The sequence below is a fragment of the Erpetoichthys calabaricus genome, chromosome 3, assembly GCF_900747795.2.
Source record: "Erpetoichthys calabaricus chromosome 3, fErpCal1.3, whole genome shotgun sequence".
Classification (NCBI taxonomy): domain Eukaryota; kingdom Metazoa; phylum Chordata; class Cladistia; order Polypteriformes; family Polypteridae; genus Erpetoichthys; species Erpetoichthys calabaricus.
The window spans coordinates 165,911,412-165,931,384 of record NC_041396.2 but is presented as its reverse complement, the minus strand read 5'-3'; the positions used below and the strand labels follow the sequence as shown (position 1 = coordinate 165,931,384).

General features: G+C 39.0%; 1 protein-coding gene across 2 annotated transcripts in view; it reads right to left on the bottom strand.

Moving 5' to 3' along the window:
- LOC114649383 (interphotoreceptor matrix proteoglycan 1) overlaps positions 1–19,973 on the bottom strand; it is a 176,159-nt gene that overhangs the window by 79,225 nt on the left and 76,961 nt on the right. For both annotated transcript variants that reach the window (XM_051925550.1, XM_051925551.1), the window contains exons 5-8: positions 16,645–16,712; positions 12,251–12,312; positions 7,003–7,152; positions 1,241–1,299 (exon numbers count right to left, since the gene is read on the bottom strand). In XM_051925550.1, the coding sequence (XP_051781510.1) occupies positions 1,241–1,299; positions 7,003–7,152; positions 12,251–12,312; positions 16,645–16,712 (339 nt within the window). The remainder of the gene's footprint in view (positions 1–1,240; positions 1,300–7,002; positions 7,153–12,250; positions 12,313–16,644; positions 16,713–19,973) is intronic.

Here is a 19,973-nt window from a genome sequence, read left to right as displayed (position 1 = left end):
TTCACCTCCATTTAAACAAATGTATCTGAAAACACTGACCAAAAATTTCAAGAGGTACATTATATTTAATATAGACATGTACTTGGTATAATTATAATAATCCTTCTTGGTATCAAACATAAATACAAGACAACTAACCAATAATGTTATTTCATTTATATTTATTTAAAAAAAAAAGTTACCCATCATTCTCCTTCTTTGGGCTGCATTAAAGTATATCAAAGAAAAGGAGGAAATAAAAACACTTGTCAGTATTTTTTATACAAATTTAATTTGTTTTTAATAGTTCAGAAGAATAAGGTCAAGTGAATTTACCATTTGGGCTAACAATTAACGAGAAAAGGTAAATATAGATGAATTTACATGCTTATGTCATTTATTATTTACACAATCTTTATTGAAGAGTACCAACCTAACATACTTCACATAATTAAGGCAATACAAAAATATACTTTATCCTTATACAGTCAACTAGCATCATATAGTATAGCAGGCACTGAAAATCAATTCTGCAGCCATGCAATTTCAAACCCATTGCCTTACCTTTTTATTCCATAGCAAGGTATGGTAGTCCCATAAAAGAAACAAGTAGACTGAACACATACAGTATTATTGAGGTTAGGTACCGCACTTACTGCTCAGAGACCTGAAGGATTCTTTATGTCAGTTGTCATAATCTGATTTTTAAATGAAACACTATTTATTTAAATAGAGGACGTCCTGGATCGCACCAAATGGAGGAGATGTTGCAGACAAGCAAACCCTGCAATCTTGTGGGACTAATGCTAGGAAGAAGAAGATGAGGTCCAAAAACAGTCTATTAAGGAAAATTTGTAATTTAACTTCAGCAGTAGTGAACATGTATTTCTGCACCAACAGTAAACTCTGAGCTATATATGGTAAGCTATAATTTCTTGTTTTACATGACAATTAATTACATTTGTAACAGAACAGTTTTTAAATATCAGTTTGACATAACCAGCATGATTCAAAACACCAAACAAGTTTGTGAAAAAGCACTCTCTGCTGGACGGCTAACACAAATGACTTGCAATGATGGACCATTGTCAGCTTCATTTTTTTCCTTGTACAAATCTCAAAAAGTGCTTCATTCGAAAGCTTTTAGTGCTCTGCGAATGTTGTTATGAAAAAGACCCCTCTAAATCTATTTGGTAGATTAAAAAAAAAAACAAAAAACATTTATAGCTGATTAATTAGGAGCATTATGTGTTTTACCTACCTAAATCCTAATACTCGAAGTTCTCTAAATCCAGGAAGATCGTCAAAAAGGTGCAACATCTGGAACGCAAAATAGAAGGGAAAATTTCACAGAAAGGATAAACAATGTTCTTATTTACAATGTATAAAGATATACAGTGTAACTTCAAAGCACTCTGAAGAAGACTCATGTTGGAAATAATCGCTTTTCATTTTATTTTCAAAGCAAAGAAGAAAATTAGTAATTTTTTAGTAGGATCATATTTTGCGTCTTATCAGTTACTATTTTTTAGTCTATAATATCCATATCCTTGGAAGTGCACTTAAATGAAAGGAAGGCTGATATCACACATGGATCACAGAATAGTTCCATAGTATACTATTCAAAAACATAAAGACATGTTCACGTTCATTTTCAGGTTTATTGTCATGTATACATAGTACAATTAAATTCTTACTTGTATGTCTCCTTAGAATTGTTGACAATAATACAATCCAAACAAAGACACACACACGCAGAATGAAGTAATGCCTTTAACACTGATAAATTTGAATTTCCCCTTGGGATTTTGAATTTCCCCTTGGAATTAATAAAGTATCTATCTATCTATCTATCTATCTATCTATCTATCTATCTATCTATCTATCTATCTATCTATCTATCTATCTATCTATCTATCTATCTATCTATCTATCTATCTATCTATCTATCTATCTATCTATCTATCTATCTATCTAAATACAAAATTAAATAGTTCCAGTCTTGGGCCATAGTCTCCCACAAACCTGTATTGGAACAAGTGAATTTGGAAAATAAGAGTAGAATGAACTGAAAACTACATTTAATTTGCTGATGAATAAACATTAAATTGTAAAAGTAATATAATTTAACATGGGTCATAAGGCTGGCAAAGTGGAAAGTATGTGTGTCTGCTAGTAGAAGTAGTACTGTCACATGTACAGAGTATATCCAAATTCTTACTAACATGTTCAACTACATGTCACCACTTTCCAGTTGGAAAATGATATTGTTAGTGCCCCCATATAATGAAAAGTTGGACACTTCAGTGTGCTTGTCTGCATTTGTACATAGTATTCTATTTTCCTCCTAATAAGTCCTAAAAGACATACTGGTTAGGTTAACTTATGTCCCTAAATTGTCCAGGCATGAGTGAATGTGAGTGTGCTGGACAGACTGTGAACTGGCAAGAGTGTTTCCGGGTTGTCTTCAAGGTTGGTAGGAGATGGTATTCAGTCTTACAGACAGCCTTGATGGTGAAAACAGAGAATCACACAGATGATAAATGTTGCCGATGTTAAACCACAGATGGCAGTTTAGTGTGCCTAGTCCTAAATGTTAGCTCAGTGTCCCAGAAGGCAACAGGCTAGAGCATCAACATGTGTAGCAGTTAGAGAGAGGCAGAGAGAGTGACTGAAGGCAAGGTGGAAACACTTCCTGGCTACTACAGTGTTTGCAGTCCCAGAAGAGTAAATAGGGGATTATGGTGTCCTTAAGAAAATGCAGACAGGTGTGTAGGAACCCTGAAGACATAACATTTTACGGCCAGTGTATGGCTGATGGATACAGGGGCATCAGGAGTTGCTAAAATAAGGACTAAGCTCTGGTTCCTGGAACTAAAAGATGGCTACCCAGCTTAGCTAGAAATTTCCAGCCATCTGAGCATAGTGATGCAGCAGCAACTACACACAACATGGCAGCAGCCACAGAAACCCAAGGTGGCCTTAACCTTTTATCTGAGTCCACTTATTCCAGGTCCAGGATGATGAGGGCCACAGCCTATCACAACGGCATCACTACCCACCCCACTGTTGCACACTCACTCATATTTGGCAAATTTAATTTATCAATCAACCTAATGTACACCTGTTTGAGCTGTGACCAACGTTCCTGCATATATAGACAGTGACAGGACTGTGTTTTATGTTTTGAGGATTGCCAACTACTCCACTGCCATGCCACATCTTTTTAACATAATTAATTAAACAAAGATTGATGTCATGGCCAAGGAGATTTCTATCTGTGTGTTTGTCTGTTCACCCAATATATCAAGAACCAACAAACCTGAAAATTAGAAAAATCAGAATAACAGTACCTAATACCCTCCACTCTTTTTTCATGTGATGACCTATCAAAGAACGCAAATGCACTAAGACCAACACAAATGCCTTTGTTTTAATAAGCTGTGACTGAGTTATAGTACCAAACACAGGCACTCATCTGAAGGTGTTAATATTATGGTCCAGAGTAGCAGTTGTCACACACGTGCGACTATGAAGACATTGTATGGACCAAGCAAAGGTAATTCCACACCAGGCCAGGGGATGGCGGGGTGCACTAAACCTTCTCCTGTTATCTCTACAGACCAGCTGTGGGAAAACGTGTCTGATTTAGAACAGATGATGTCACTTCTGGCTCTGGCGCCCAGAATAATTTCACTTCCAGGTTCTGGCGCCCAGATGAATATCACTTCCAGCACCTACTCTGACATCTGAAGAACATCACTTCCAGCTCCCTTACATCACTTCCTGTCCAATCCCTTAAAACCGCCATCTTGACAAACCATCAACAGTTCTGTTTTAGACTCAGTATTGAGAACATCTCTGTACTATTGCAAGAATCTTTTGCAGCCAGGAATAAAATACGGGTGGCTACCCCAAACCTTTTTAAGTATGTCAAGTCTATTCTTTTACGCAGTTCTATAATTGGGAAGGTTTCCATCTTTAAGTTCTTAGTACATATGAAATAATATTAACAAAACTACTATAAAGGGCCAAGGAGTTTACATTTCTCAGTAATATTGTACCCCGACACACCAATGTCATGTCTGCCCAGATACTAAGCTAGCCCAACGTCAAGTGCATTAAAATTGTGCATTTAAAATGCTGAATACCAAGCATCACTGTTCTTTTATGATGACGATGGTAATGTTGTTAGATTTAAGACCCACATCATCTGTACAGTTGTGGAGTGGGATCACTACTGGAACTAACATCTGTTCTGCATCCTTATTAAAAAATGTAGAACGGAAAATTGCTTCAGGATAGTTTTACAGTTTTTTCAAGAAACACAGGAGGACATACAGTGTATCACATACAAGTTCTTACAAGGCAAATCCTGAAAACGGCTAACTCCAGCTATCCATCCATCCATTTTCCAATCTGCTGAATCTGAACACAGGGTCACGGGGGTCTGCTGGAGCCAATCCCAGCCAACACAGGGTGCAAGGCAGGAACCAATCCCGGGAAGGGTGCCAACAGCCGCAGGACACACACACACACCCACACACCAAGCACACATTAGGGCCAATTTAGAATCGTCAATCCATCTAACCTGCACGTCTTTGGACTGTGGGAGGAAACCGGAGCGCCCGGAGGAAACCTACGCAGACACGGGGAGAACATGCAAACTCCACGCAGGGAGGACCTGGGAAGCGAACCCGGGCTCCATTACTGCAAGGCAGCAGCACTACCACTGTGCACCATGCCGCCCTAACTACAGCTATGAGTCACATATTTCTCTTTATATGTAAGTAATTTTACACGTTTTAAAAACCCTAAAGATCTGCTGGTTGGATTAATTGGCCTGCTGGAAGTTAGGGCCTTGATTTTATGTTGCCTTGTGATAAATGGGGAATCTGCTAGGAGTATGTTCTTCCTTGAATCATAGATAGATAGATAGATAGATAGATAGATAGATAGATAGATAGATAGATAGATAGATAGATAGATAGATAGATAGATAGATAGATAGATAGATAGATAGATAGATAGATAGATAGATAGATAGATCTTTATTGTCATTGTCACTTTTACAAAGGAACAACGAAATTGAAGGTGCAATCAACTCAGAAAGACAAGAAGACAGAAAATAATAACAAACCGAAGAGTAATAAAAGTACTTTACAAAATATACAAATTGCACTTGTTGACTTAAGGTCTATATTGCACATTGGGAGAATGATACGGAGCAATTTTATTCTGAGTTCAGGACCATGATTGCTTTTTGATAAAAGCTGTTTTTATGGCGGTTTGTCCTGGTTTTCATTGCTCTGTATCTCTTGCCCGATGGCAAAAGCTGGAAGAGGCAATGACCGGGATGTGATGAATCCTGTGAAATGTCTATTGCTTTTTTGCGGCATCGGGAGGTGTAGATTTGTTCCAGAGTGGGGAGGGTACAACCAATTGTTCTCTCCGCTGTCCTGACAACCCTGTGGAGCGCTTTCTTTTCTGAGGAAGTGCAGCTGCCGTACCACACACACAGTCCATACGTGAGCACACTCTCGATGGAACAGTGATAAAAAGCAAGGAGAAGATTTTTGGGGAGATGGTTCTTTCTGAGAATTCTCAGAAAATACAGTCTCTGCTGCGCCTTCTTCAGCAGCCCAATACCCAGAAACCTGAACACTGGGACCCTCTCCACACATGCCCCGCCAATGATGAGTGGCTGGTTGTCAGTTTTGTTTTTTCTAAAGTGAATAACAAGCTCCTTCATTTTTTTGGTGTTGAGGAGCAGGTTATTGACTGTGCACCACTCTGACAGCCTGCCCATTTGGGTTTAGATGTATGCTCATTTATGGATAAAAAAAGGTAACTGGAGTAGTTTTCTTTTTATTGTTAATTTATGTTCAGTTTTTTGTTAAGCAACAAATTATTACTTACTGGGTTATTCTATTAAAACCAATGCTGTCGATTTCTTTGATTTGCATTTCAAGAGCTTAAATTATGAATTCCTAGTATCCCTCCGTTTTCAATTTTTCAAAAAAATGTGTGTGGTTTCTGGAGAAGGTTCTTTCCTAATGAAACAATACAAATATTTAAGGAAAACTGGGAAAGTGTTTCAGATTGTTTTGACTCAGTAAAATATTATTAGATATCATTAGTCTACTTTCTAAAACAAAACGTTTTTTCATGTTCTTACTTAGTTGATGAAGTCACATAAAATTCCTAAATAAAATAACATTCTTAAAGTGTCTTACCCGATTAATTTTCCAGATTTGAGACCACTGTGCAAGAATAATCATACAATGCGCAATCACTCCATTAATATTGGACTAGGGTGGCATGGTGGCGCAAGTGGGTAGCGCTGCTGCCTCGCAGTTGGGAGACCTGGGGACCCGGGTTCGCTTCCCGGGTCCTCCCTGCGTGGAGTCTGCATGTTCTCCCCATGTCTGCGTGGGTTTCCTCCGGGTGCTCCGGTTTCCTCCCACAGTCCAAAGACATGCAGGTTAGGTGGATTGGCGATTCTAAATTGGCCCTAGTGTGTGCTTGGTGTGTGGGTGTGTTTGTGTGTGTCCTGCGGTGGGTTGGCACCCTGCCCGGGATTGGTTTCTGCCTTGTGCCCTGTGTTGGCTGGGATTGGCTCCAGCAGACCCCCGTGACCCTGTGTTCGGATTCAGCGGGTTGGAAAATGGATGGATGGATGGAATATTGGACTAACTTTATTATTATTAATGAAATATCATAATTTAATAAAAGACTCATCTACACCCATTCATTTTCATACATGTTGCACGATTTCTGCAAAATTCCTAAATTCCAAATTTCTTTTAATGAAAGAAAAGAGAATTATCAAGCTTAATGTTATTTTCCCTTCATTGTGTCACAAAATATTTCTCTTCTTTTCATAAACTCTGCTGCCTGCCAGTTTACTGTTACAAAATTATGCAAAGAACAAAATATAAAACACTGACTCATCTGCATTCTGGAATTCATTACAAGATTCATTTATGCAGACAGCTTTAAGAGCTCTTTTGTCATACTGACCTGATTGTGAAATCTTCCGGCCAGTTCTTTGTATCTTGGAATATCAGGATTGCTCAGCTGCTCAATGTAGCCTTGGTTGGTGAGTGTAATGCTGAACTCTACAACGTGCTCTATTAATTGCTCTGGCAATTCATTTGTATGATCCAATTCCTGAGAAGCAACAAAACAAACAAACAAAAAATAAATAAAAACAAAATGCAAAACAGTTAGTTTCCAGAAACCAAATGTGTCCACAATTTTTCTGACAGATTAAACAAAAAAGTGCATAATTTTCTATCATGTTGTTAGCAAGCTCAACACCATATTACAAAAAAATTCTGCTTATGACAGACGTATCATGCTTCTAATCACTACAGCCTTCTTTTATATAATCATGTATGCAGTTGTGTGTGTTTGGTTACAGTGCAGATTCTTCTGAGACAAGTAAGCCTGCGATTCTGTAGAGAATCGTAAATCCAAGAATGGCAATCAGTTTCTGTTCCGTCCGATCGCTGCGTGATGGAATATCATGGAGGGTGGGTGCGTCCAGGGACAGTTCATTTCAACGCGCTTCTGTTATTGTATTTCTTCATGCAGTCTCGTTTTGTTTTTTTTATGGCTGTGTCGTCATATATGCAGTGGTGTGGGCAGTCGCGTCCGGACGGCTGTAGAAGCTGGCGTGCACGCTTCACCTCAGGTTTAGTTCACAGGTCGTAGGCATGGTAAAGTCCGTTATGTGATTCAAACATGCCACACAGACTGCTGGCACATACACATACTATTGACTCTGGGAGGCCGCTGCGTTTGACTGTGGGTTGTGGTGGTTGGGCGCCACCTACTGACTCTGGGAATACGCCGCGTTTGAGTACGTATGCGCCTCGGTGGGAAGCCGCTGCGTAATGAAATATCATGGAGGGTGGGTGCATCCTGGGACAGTACATTTCAACGTGCTTCTGTTATTGTCTCTGGGAGGCCGCTGCATTTGACTGTGGGTTGTGGTGTTTGGGCGCCACCTACTGACTCTGGGAAGCCACTACGTTTGACTCTGGGGCACCGCGGCACACTGCGCATGCGTATCGGTGCATCCGTGCATAAATTAAAACTGTGGTTTAGTAATATAGATGTGATGAGAGATATCATTCCAACTGAAGAGTCTGAAAAGAGTGGTCATTTGTCTTTGAGACTTAATATATTAATTTCAGTCAATTAGCACACTTCTCAAGTACAAGCTCAAAGCACTATGCACATTGATAAATAATATTTAATTAAAATAAAAATATAACACATGTCCCGGCTCACCTTAAATTCCATCAGTGTCTTTTGTTTTGTAAATGTGTCGATCAGCACAAGCAGCCTACTATCCCATCCCCCCTTACTGCCACAGTTCAACACGGGCAAAAAGTTCTCCCAGCTCAAGGCTCTTTATCTTGGTGTGAGGTGCCTGGTGTTGTATAGGGTAAATAATATAGTAATCCCTCCTCCATCACGGGGGTTGCGTTCCAGAGCCACCCGCGAAATAAGAAAATCCGCAAAGTAGAAACCATATGTTTATATGGTTATTTTTATATTGTCATGCTTGGGTCACAGATTTGCGCAGAAACACAGGAGGTTGTAGAGAGACAGGAACGTTATTCAAACACTGCAAACAAACATTTGTCTCTTTTTCAAAAGTTTAAACTGTGCTCCATGACAAGACAGAGATGACAGCTCTGTCTCACAATTAAAAGAATGCAAACATATCTTCCTCTTCAAAGGAGTGCGCGTCAGGAGCCCAGACTGTCAGAAACAGAGAGTAGAGAAAAGCCAAACAAAATGACACCTTTTATTGGCTAACTAAAAAGATTACAATATGCAAGCTTTCGAGGCAACTCAGGCCCCTTCTTCAGGCAAGAGAGGAAAGCAAACAAATCAATAGGGCTGTTTGGCTTTTAAGTATGCGAAGCACCGCCGGTACAAAGCTGTTGAAGGCGGCAGCTCACACCCCCTCCGTCAGGAGCAGAGAGAGAGAGAGAGACAGAGAAAAACAAAGTCAAAAATCAATACGTGCCCTTTGAGCTTTTAAGTATGCGAAGCACCGTGCAGCATGTCGCTTCACGAAGCAGCTGCACACAGAAGGTAGCAACGTGAAGATAATCTTTCAGCATTTTTAGACGAGCGTCCGTATCGTCTAGGTGTGCGAACAGCCCCCCTGCTCACACCCCCTACGTCAGGATCAGAGAAAGTCAGCGCAAGAGAGACAGAGAAAAGTAAGTTGGGTAGCTTCTCAGCCATCTGCCAATAGTGTCCCTTGTATGAAATCAACTGGGCAAACCAACTGAGGAAGCATGTACCAGAAATTAAAAGACCCATTGTCCTCAGAAATCCGCGAACCAGCAAAAAATCCGTGATATATATTTAAATATGCTTACATATAAAATCCGCGATAGAGTGAAGCCGCGAAAGGCGAAGCGCGATATAGCGAGGGATCACTGTATATCGTTATTTAGAACACATGCATTTCATGTGTGTTCCGTGTTTATAATGATCTATGTAAATGTAGGATGACAGGAAATGTGAGAAATGCAGGAAATGTTGAACACATAGCTAAAACAGAAACCTTTTTCATATTATCTGAACTAGTGTGGTGCTGTGGTGCTTGGCTGCACTTGGGTCCTAATCTGGGAATCCTAAATTGATTTGTCATGTGGTGGGTGCAGCAATACACTGCATCAGCGCATGTTCCTAACTACTATACTACTACTATTATAGTACTGACAAAATTTTGACATGAAGTGTATAATGTATAAAGACTGAATTCCAAATATCATATAAACACTTTCACAAAAGGTACACGTATAACAAAACAAGTGTACTTTTATTCAAGAATATAACCAAAGAAAAAGAAATCAGATTAGGGTATGATGCTGACACGACTGCTTAGCTAGTACAGAGGTAAGAACTGCTGACTCATAATCAATAGGTTGTGGGTTTGATTCCGGGCCCTATATGGATTTACTGTTTTGAGTAGTGAGCTGCTCTTATTGTTACTATTATACAATAAAAACATACATTTAATTTGAGTCTGTAATAACTGGTGTAAATTTATGGTACATATAAAGGTAAATGTTTTTTTTTGTATTCAGTTTTATTCTCTCAGTCACGTTCACACTTCCCCTAATCTGACACTGCTGTTTTCAAATAAAGATGTGCTGTAACAAAAGTGAACTCAGATGAGGATGAGGGTTCTACATCGGAGAAATAGAACAGAAGCAATCCCCACAAGAAATGTCCACTTGCATATAAGAACAACACAGCTGCACCAGGCATAAAGACAAAAGATGGCAGTGTTTGGATGCAGCAAGAGATCGGCATCATCCTGCCAGTCTGTCTACCCCACACGTGTCCTTCAATGAAACAGCAGGGCCTACAGAGCTTGCCAAGGTATTGTGCAAAGTTCCGTCTGCGATTATATTTTTTGATGGTCTTTATATGAAAAACTTTTGTATGTTACTTATATAAATGTCACAACAAATGTTTTTTACTTATATTTATTTACATATCTTCGTATAGCATAAAGTCATAAGTAGACTGCAGAGCTTCGTGCGTTTTCCTTACTTAGGAAATGATCAGTTACATAAAGTGTGACGGCAGCTTCCACCTGCATCTATAGACACTTCAGTACGCAAGCAATGGTACCGAGAATGCAGCCAGACTTCTTTTTTTGGGCACAGACACCATCAACATGGCGCTGCCAGATCAAAGCACTAGCATGGAGAATTAAGAAGTTACATGCGTCCCTTAAAATTGTGTTTAAAATTCTGAACAGAAATGGAATATAAGAATACAGGGACACGGATGGAAACTCATTAAGAATAAATTTCACAAAAGCTTTAAAAAGTTTTTCTTCACACAGAGAACGGTAGGAACATTGAATAAATTATTAAGTATCTTATTTTGGTATACAGTAGTACTTTGAGGAGCTTCAAAATCAAATTAAAGTTACTTTTGTCAAGCTTTGTTGGGCTGAATAACATGTTCTCATCAAAATTGTTCGAATGTCCTAACTATACAGAATCAAATTTGATCTATATTGTATGAGTTAAAATCTTTTAAAAATAAAGTCAAATATTGCATTCAATGAGTCAGTTCTGAATATATAAAGTCAAACTTGAAATATGTGGAATGAATTATGAATATGTAAAATCAGATCTGAATATTTAAAAATTGAACTTCAAATGTATAGAGTGAAATCTGAATATACTGTATAAAGTCAAAGAGAATTCTGAATGTATAAAGTCAACCATACAATGCATGAGTTAAATATGAATATACAGTTTAAAGTTAAGCTTGATATATATAGAGTGAATTTTCAGTGTATAATGTCAAATCCAAAAAAAATTAAAGTTAACCTTGACTATATTACGTAAAACTAGAAAACATTAAGTCATACTTTAAGTCTATAGAACAAAATATGTAGTACATTGTTGAATATAAAACATCAAGGAACTCTACCTCACCTAGGTCTTTGAAAATAACTCAATTCATTATTTGCATTATATACAGGAATATTATTGTTGCACAAGTTTTGCAAGTTTTTTATTTGCAAAACATACAATCTGCAACAATTTATGATAAAGTGGCATGCAAACCAGCAAAGAAATGAACATATAGTTTATAAACATGACAAGACTTTTGGAAACATTCTCCTGCAGTGTATATGTCTTACAGTATTCTATAATCAACTCTTACAGCAATCATTTCAATATTTTAAATTTGAATATTCATTTTATTATTATTTAACTTGCCAGAAATGGAAAAAAATGCTTCCATTCTCTTTAGATAATCAAATACACAAATAATCACAATTTATGACCACTTAGTGAACAAAAAACAATATTTTTCACACATTTCAGATATAGACATATCTGCACCAAAGAACATATAGGGCTAAACTCTTATATTTTCATTTCATTGCAAGGTAAGAAGACATAAAAATCTTTACTATGCATTGTGTTTCTTTAATCAAAATGTAAGTCAAACTCTGATCAACCTCTTTATAAGAATGCTGTGTAAGTATACCCAGTTGTTTAAGTGGCCTACTCCATTGTTACACATTAGCATATACCTAAATTAGAAACATCCTACTTGGCACAAGCACCTGCATATATATTGTAAATAAAGACACACAAAATTAGTCTGTTTTAAATACTACATTCATTAAAAAACTGAGAATGTTCACATGAACCATTTGTCAAAACTAAAAACAGATTTTATGAGTCAGAAGTCATACCTTTTCTGGTTCTTTTTGGTCACCTTCTACTTCATTAGGCAACATGCCATTTGGATGTGACCCTTCAGGAAATGGAGAAATAAAACCATCATTAAAAGTAAACAGAGCAGTTAAACAAAGTTATTACTTGCAGAGTTGAAAAAAAAAATCAATGTGCCTTATTACTGTTTGTGTTCATTATAAACTCAGAACAAACTTTATAAAACATTCAAATGCATGCAATTAAGATAAAAATCATTACGTTACTAGGTATAGAGTTTAACGGAAGTACCAAGGAAATAAACAATGAAAGAGCAAAGGCATTGCCCATTCTGTATGAAAACACCAGTTAGGAAATTTTTTTTTCATGTTAGAAGAATGAGTCACTAACTTCAGAACTGTGAAATAAGTATGAATTTTCTAGTTAAAGAAGGCTGATCATTCGAAAAAACTGCTAGAAATCCAAAATCCAGTGTGTATGTATTTTCAGAATGATGAATGATCCCATGATGGCAAGAAGGTGCCTATGGACTTTATAATATCACACAATGTGCTTTCCGACAGTCAAAAACATTCTTATTATATTTTTTGTTGAAAAACCCCTTCATTTGGCATAAGCAAAACAGTGGAACATCTTGCAGATTATTTGTAGGAGCTTTTAGAAATAGGGCCTATATTGGCACATTACACTTGTTGCCACAATGTTTTGTCTGTTGATACTGTGCCACAGCAATTCAAATATGCCTAACAAAGAAATTGAAGGACAGAAGGAAATAAATTCATTCTTAAACCAGTTTTGCTCATTGTCCCTGCACTGAACTAAAAACTAACCTTTAAACTGGATGCTTTCTTTTCCCAGATGGCTGTCATTCCCAACCATTCTGGCCTTCCCCATTACATTCTCACCTCTGTGTTTTACCTGTTTACAGTACTGCAGACACATACCTGGCAGAAGCTCAACAAACAAAGCATTCTTCTTCGAACTTGCACTATCATTTTCATCATTGAGGACTTCCAATATGTACAGTAAGTATTCTGACAGCGGAAGCCTACACAGGTTGAATATTTCACTACAGAAAAGTTTCGTGAAAGAAAAAAATGAACTGCTTGCCGTTTTGCTCTAACGACAAGTTATTCATACATCCATCCATTATCCAACCCACTATATCCTGACTTCAGTGTCACGGGGGTCTGCTGGAGCCAATCCCAGCCAACACAGGGCGCAAGGCAGGAAACAAACCCTGGGCAGGGTGCCAGCCCACCGCAGGGCGTGCACACACATACACACACACACACACCCACACACCAAGCACACACTAGGAACAATTTAGGGTCACCAAAACACCTAACCTGCATGTCTTTGGAAACCGGAGTATCCGGAGGAAACCCACACAGACACGGGGAGAACATGCAAACTCCACGCAGGGAGGACCCGGGAAGCGAACCCGGGTCTCCTAACTGTGAGGCAACAGTGCTATTCACTGCGTCACCATGCCACGTTATTCATACAGGTGTCTGTCATAAAACAGGGTGCAGTAAGCTGACCAAAGACAATTTTCAGTTTCTTTAGGAACACGTCTATTTGACGCAGGAAAGATGACCTTTCCTTCTTTAGGATCTATCTGACAAGTAAAAAAAAAATAAGAAAAGATTGCCCATTAACGTAATAAAATAAAATGCTTAAGTAAACGATATTATGCTTTTTGATAAAGTAAGGGGGAGGGGGAGAAAGAAGAAATTATAAAAAGCCAATCGAAAAATGTAACTTTGCCCATCTGCCTTGCAATGTAGAATCCAGGTACTCATCTGTGACAGAATAAAAATCTAATTGATTGAACTTGTCCTGTCTTCCTTGGGGGTTTTCTTCCACAGTTTCGAGAATGAATTTTAACTTCTCTAGTATAATTCTTAGGTAGTGTAACACCTCTCTCTTCACTGCATTTAAAATGCATAGCAAATTTAGAAATACATAACATAACATTGCCAAACCCATGTAACCTTATTCAGAGTCACAAGGGGCCAGAGGCTATTCTAGTGGTTAGAAGCCAATTCTGGACAGAGCACTAGTCCATTATAGGTACCAATCATGCACACAGCCACAAAGGGCCATTTCAGACTTGCCAGTTAACGTAACACACACATGTTTGGAAGGAAAAAAACAGAATGGCCATAGGAAAACCTACATATGCACAGGCACAATTTTACACAGAGTAAAACTGGAAATGGGATTTGAACCCAGCAGAATGGATGTGTGAGACAGCAGAAATAACCGATGTACTACTGTGTCATCAAGTTTTAAAAATACTGTTTTGCACAGTTTATTCATTTTTAAGACTAACAACACTGCCTAGTAGATGGGAGAGGATTTGCATATAAAATTTAAACTCTAATTCTATACATTAATGACTGAATTGAATGACTATAAAAATTCAACCCTAGTGGCTATGATGCTAACCTCGGATTAAAGAATGTTTCTTTAGTCTCTTACAACTCTTCCACAACACATGTATATCAGTCTGCAGAGTTAAAAGAACACTTCTCCAACCTTAGAAGCAGTTTTTAGTGGTTCACTCTGCAGATCAGTCTACAATATATACTGTACACGTTACCACATCAGTGGCGCAGGATTTGGATTGGCTCTTAGTCGGCCAATTACCTATAACACACAGACATGTTTTCAGTGTTAAATAACTCTTGTAGTGATAAAATAACCCTTAAAAATTTCCCACATTTAAGTGTACAGAAGTCTATTAATTGTCCACATTTCTCTGCTTCATTTTAGCTTACCCTCTTGACAACATTCTGAATTGTTAACCTTATTTTCTATAACTACAGCACAATAACAATTAAGTACAAATAAATTTTTTTTCTATTTTCTTGTGAATGTAATTGCTTGTAAAGAAAAGGTCATTTCAATTACTTAGAAAGAAATGAGAGAAAATATTAGGGATGGATGATCTATTCTGGCTCACTAAACATTTTGTTGATCTTTTTCCAGAAAAGTAAAGTGCACACTGGTAGAAATTTCTGACACGAGAGAATGAAAAGAGGATCAAACCCTCTAATTAAATGACATGCTCCATGAACAGCCGGAATTGGTTTTTAACTAAGAAGCTGGCTTGATTAAAAATTTGCAACCACTGTGGAACTCTAGAAGCAGGTTTGTATATCCCTGTACCTTATAGCTGTTACTTAAAAATAACTATGCAAGTATGAGTGCCATTTTTGTGTTTTTAATACAAGATTTATTTACTATACCACAGACTCAATTAATATGAAAAATACTATGCTAAAATATCATAGGTTAACAAGTTGCATTGTGAATTTGTGTTCATTTGCTTTACCCTTGCTTTGTAAACTTAAGATTTCATCTCCCAATGGCCTTCTTTAAAAAAATGCTGCTTTATTTGTCCAGCATCCTAATTGCTGTCCTTGTAGATTTAGCACATTCTCAATGTGCCTTTGCGGGTTTTTCTTTCTCATTCCCAAAGAAAAACAGGTTAGGGTTTTTGGAGATTCACATTGGCTCTGTGTGAGTATGGCCATGTTCTTCAGGGGGTCCTGCAATGGACTGACACACTGTCCAGGGCGGTTTCCTGCCTTGTGACCGGTGTTAGTGGGTTAGGCTCCCAAAGCCCTGAATTGAACAGAGCACTTCTGAGAACGTTATACAGTATATAAACTGAAAAGTGATACAGAAAATAAAAGAGAGGTGATATTTCACCAAACAGGAGCTGGAGTTAGTACTGTCGGTTGAACAATTAATCTTGGGTGATGGTGAAACCATTTTAATTTCTAAATGCAAGAACTGGAAAAGATTAGTGATCACAAAAGTTAAAGGTGCCAATGCTAGAATCCTGCTGTAAGGTGCACTGAAATCACTGCATTACAGCACCACCCTCGTGTTTTTTATCTATCAATCACCCATTTATTGTACACAATCTAGTGTGTACATGAGCAGGAATCTCTCCTAGAACAATGAGGGCAGGCAATCACACACAATTAAGCAACATTTAATAATCAATTGTATCATCACTTCCCAATGATCTAAATGCCTTTACAGTATATTTTTGATGCAAGCATGTTTAGCAAAGTTTATTTTTAATTAGTTTAGCCTTGTTCTTGAATGACCATTCTCACAAAAAGTATTCTCACACTGTAAGCAGTTAAAATACACATACTTATAATAAACAGCCACTGTCATGGCTATGTACTGTACCATGCCTTTCAGTTTGCTGCTAAAAAACACTAAATCTTCAATTTTCTGTTCTTCTTTACAAATGTCCAGTTGACCACAGCACAGTATATAATTTAACAAACTACCTTGGTTCTGAAAGTGTAACTTAAAGCACATATGTAATACCCTAAAGTGCCATAAATATTTATTTTACATTTTAAATACATTTTAAACATACCTGTTGCAGAATCTGGGACTTTTTCAGTTACTGGCAGAATTACAGGCTTTCCAGCAATCATGACACCCCTAATGATGAAATGTTACAGTTAACACATAAAAAGGCAAGAGAAGGAAACAAGGAGAAAAAGAGAAAGAAAATATTCATAAAATGAATAGTCGGCATACTTAAACGGCACATGTTGAACACTAGAGGGCACTTTTGTAGCATCCTCAAAATGCAGAACAAAGGCAAGGATGCCAGATTTTTAAAGCCAAATGATTATTTTAAAGAAAAAAAATCGACAGGGTAATGTCAAACAATGAGAGCATTTAACAGAAAAAAATTAGAACAAACATTAATATCTAGAGCTCATCCTATTCCCTTTTTCCAAAGCTGTTTTCAATATTAAATCAGGGAGTGGTAGATAGTCTTTCCCTCTGTTTTATACTTTCAGTCTCTCTTTTGTCCTCTTCACCCCAAAAATCAAGTGTTTTGTTCTCTCTGCTCTCACAGGTCCACATCCATTCTATTAATCACCATGAGAGACCTTTAAACCCAAGCTTGGGGCACTTCCAGGTTCAGAAGTGGCTTCATACCCACTCCAACAATGCCAGACTAGCAGCTTCAGGAGTACCTGAGCCCTCCTTGTGCCTAAAGGTGCCAAGTCTCCCAAGCAGTTTCTTATTAGCAGGATGGCATGGTACCATATTTCCCTGTTGGGCTTAGAGTGCCCTTTAGCAGCTAGCTGGTGTTGCTACCTCTGATATTTCTTTAATAAATATTCTTTTTTTGCTTTCTAGATTGTAGATCAGAACTTTCAATAAGCTGCCATCTAGCCACTGAATGAAGCATTACTTTCTTTTTTCCCAGTTTGTACTGTCTCTCTCCTGTATGGGTGTCCCTGTTTACTGTTTTCTTGTGTCACCTAACATAAATATGGGACTAACTTTTGCCTGGCCACTCCCTTCCTTCCACACTGGCATTTCTGCCACAATGTATTTTCCTCTCTTCACTAAAGGTCTGTTGAGCTCTGTTCCTGCTTTTGCTCTCTTGCTTGTAGTTTCCCATGTGTACACCATAAAGCATTTGTCTGTTAATCAAGCATTAGAACCCACTTATTCAATCAGATGGACATAGGGTGCAAATCACAGTTCTGGTAGCATCAAACACAACACAGAAAAAAACTCTGAACTAGATGCCACTCCATTGCATGGCACGTTAACCTATGTACCCACTCAAATAACATAACATTCCTTTATTTGGGAGAAGTACCTGTTGAAAACATAAAAGCAATACACAAAGAAATAACTGAATGCACTTTAAACTTAGATCCTTGGTGCTGGAAGACAGAAGTGGCCCTTAATACTTCATCACTGTGCCTACCCTCGAGACAGTTTTGCAAAATATAAAAGTCATACAGTCACTACTGTATGTCATGGGGCAGTACAGTTCATTCACTAGGTGCTAATTTTCCATTCTTGAGGTACCCTGCTTGCCAATAAAACTGCAAAACCAAGAAAGACATGAGATATCAAAGTGATATATATATAGAAGATTATTTATGATAAACAACGCACATGATTAGAAGTACCCCCTGATAAGGGCTGTTCGGTCCCTGTACAATCGGTGTCAGAGCTTGGTCCGCATTGCCAGCAGTAAGACGAACCCGTTTCCAGTGAGAGTTGGACTCTGCCAGGGCTGCTCTTTGTCACCGATTCTGTTCATAACTTTTATGGACAGAATTTCTAGGCTCAGCCAGGGTGTTGAGGGGGTCCGGTTTGGTGGACTCAGGATTGGGTCACTGCTTTTTGCAGATGATGTTGTCCTGTTTGCTTCATCAGGCCATGATCTTCAGTTCTCTCTGGATCGGTTCGCAGCTGAGTGTGAAATGGCTGGGATGGGAATCAGCACCTCCAAATCCAAGACCATGGTCCTCAGCCGAAAAAGGGTGGAATGCCCTCTCAGGTTTGGGAGCGAGATCCTGCCCCAAGTGGAGGAGTTCAAGTATCTCGGGATCTTGTTCACAAGTGAGGGAAGAATGGAGCGTGAGATCAACAGGTGGATCTGTGCGGCATCCGCAGTGATGCGGGCTCTGCATCGGTCTGTCGTGGTGAAAAAGGAGCTGAGCCGCAAGGCAAAGCTCTCAATTTACCAGTCGATCTACGTTTCTACCCTCACCTATGGTCATGAGCTATGGGTAGTGACCGAAAGAAAGAGATCGCGAATACAAGCGGCTGAAATGAGTTTCCTCCGTAGGGTGTCTGGGCTTTCCCTTAAAGATAGGGTGAGAAGCTAAGTCATCCGGGAGGGACTCAGAGTAGAGCCGCTGCTCCTCCGCAACGAGAGAAGTCAGATGAGGTGGCTCGGGCATCTGATCAGGATGCCTCCTGGACGCCTCCCTGGTGAGGTGTTCCGGACATGTCTAACCGAGAGGAGGCCCCGGGGAAGACCCAGGACACGCTGGAGGGACTATGTCTCTCGTCTGGCCTGGGAACGCCTTGGGATTCTCCCGGAAGAGCTAGAAGAAGTGGCCGGGGAGAGGGAAGTCTGGACATCTCTGCTCAAGCTGCTGCCCCCGCGACATGATCTCGGATAAGCAGAAGAGGATGGATGGATGGATGGATGATTAGAAGTATAGCTTGGTCAACCATTTAGAATACATAATAATTATTTTTCCACACGTGGAAATAACTGCTTATACATGGTTTGCCTTGGACAGAAAGCTAGGTTGGATGTGCACTTGTGAAATGGCATGTCATGCAACCCCTATATGCACCCAAAGTTCATCCATGGTGACCGCTGGTGGTTTCTGGAATACCAGTTGTTGTTCCGACCATGTTCCTGACGTGCTTAATGGGGTAAGAAGTGGCACATGGTGGTCATCCAGTGGCACCTCAAAACATAACACATGGTATTGGGCTGATATGGCACCAAACAGCATGCCCTCAGGAGCATTTTGCTGCTATGTACCCATACATGGTGCTGTAAACTGAACTGGGACTCATTGGGAAACACTATGCAATGCAAGTCATACTGCCATTGGCAGCATTCTTGACATCATTGTAGTCACAGATACCTGTAGTCAAGGGTCAAAGGTATTTGAAGCAATAGGCAGTGAGCAAGGAGGCCATACTGCTGAAAACAGCATTGAACGGTGCTTCTCATTGCCTGTTGACTTGTGACAGACCCCAACTGTTGGGCTAGGCTCTGTGATATGGCTGCTCAGTCCATCACCTTCATGTGCAAAAGAAGTTTGTCATCTTGTTTGTCTGTTCAACAGGGTATTCAAGACCTCTCTATTCAGTGGGCTCAACCATCATCCACTCACAGATGCCATACTCTTGTCA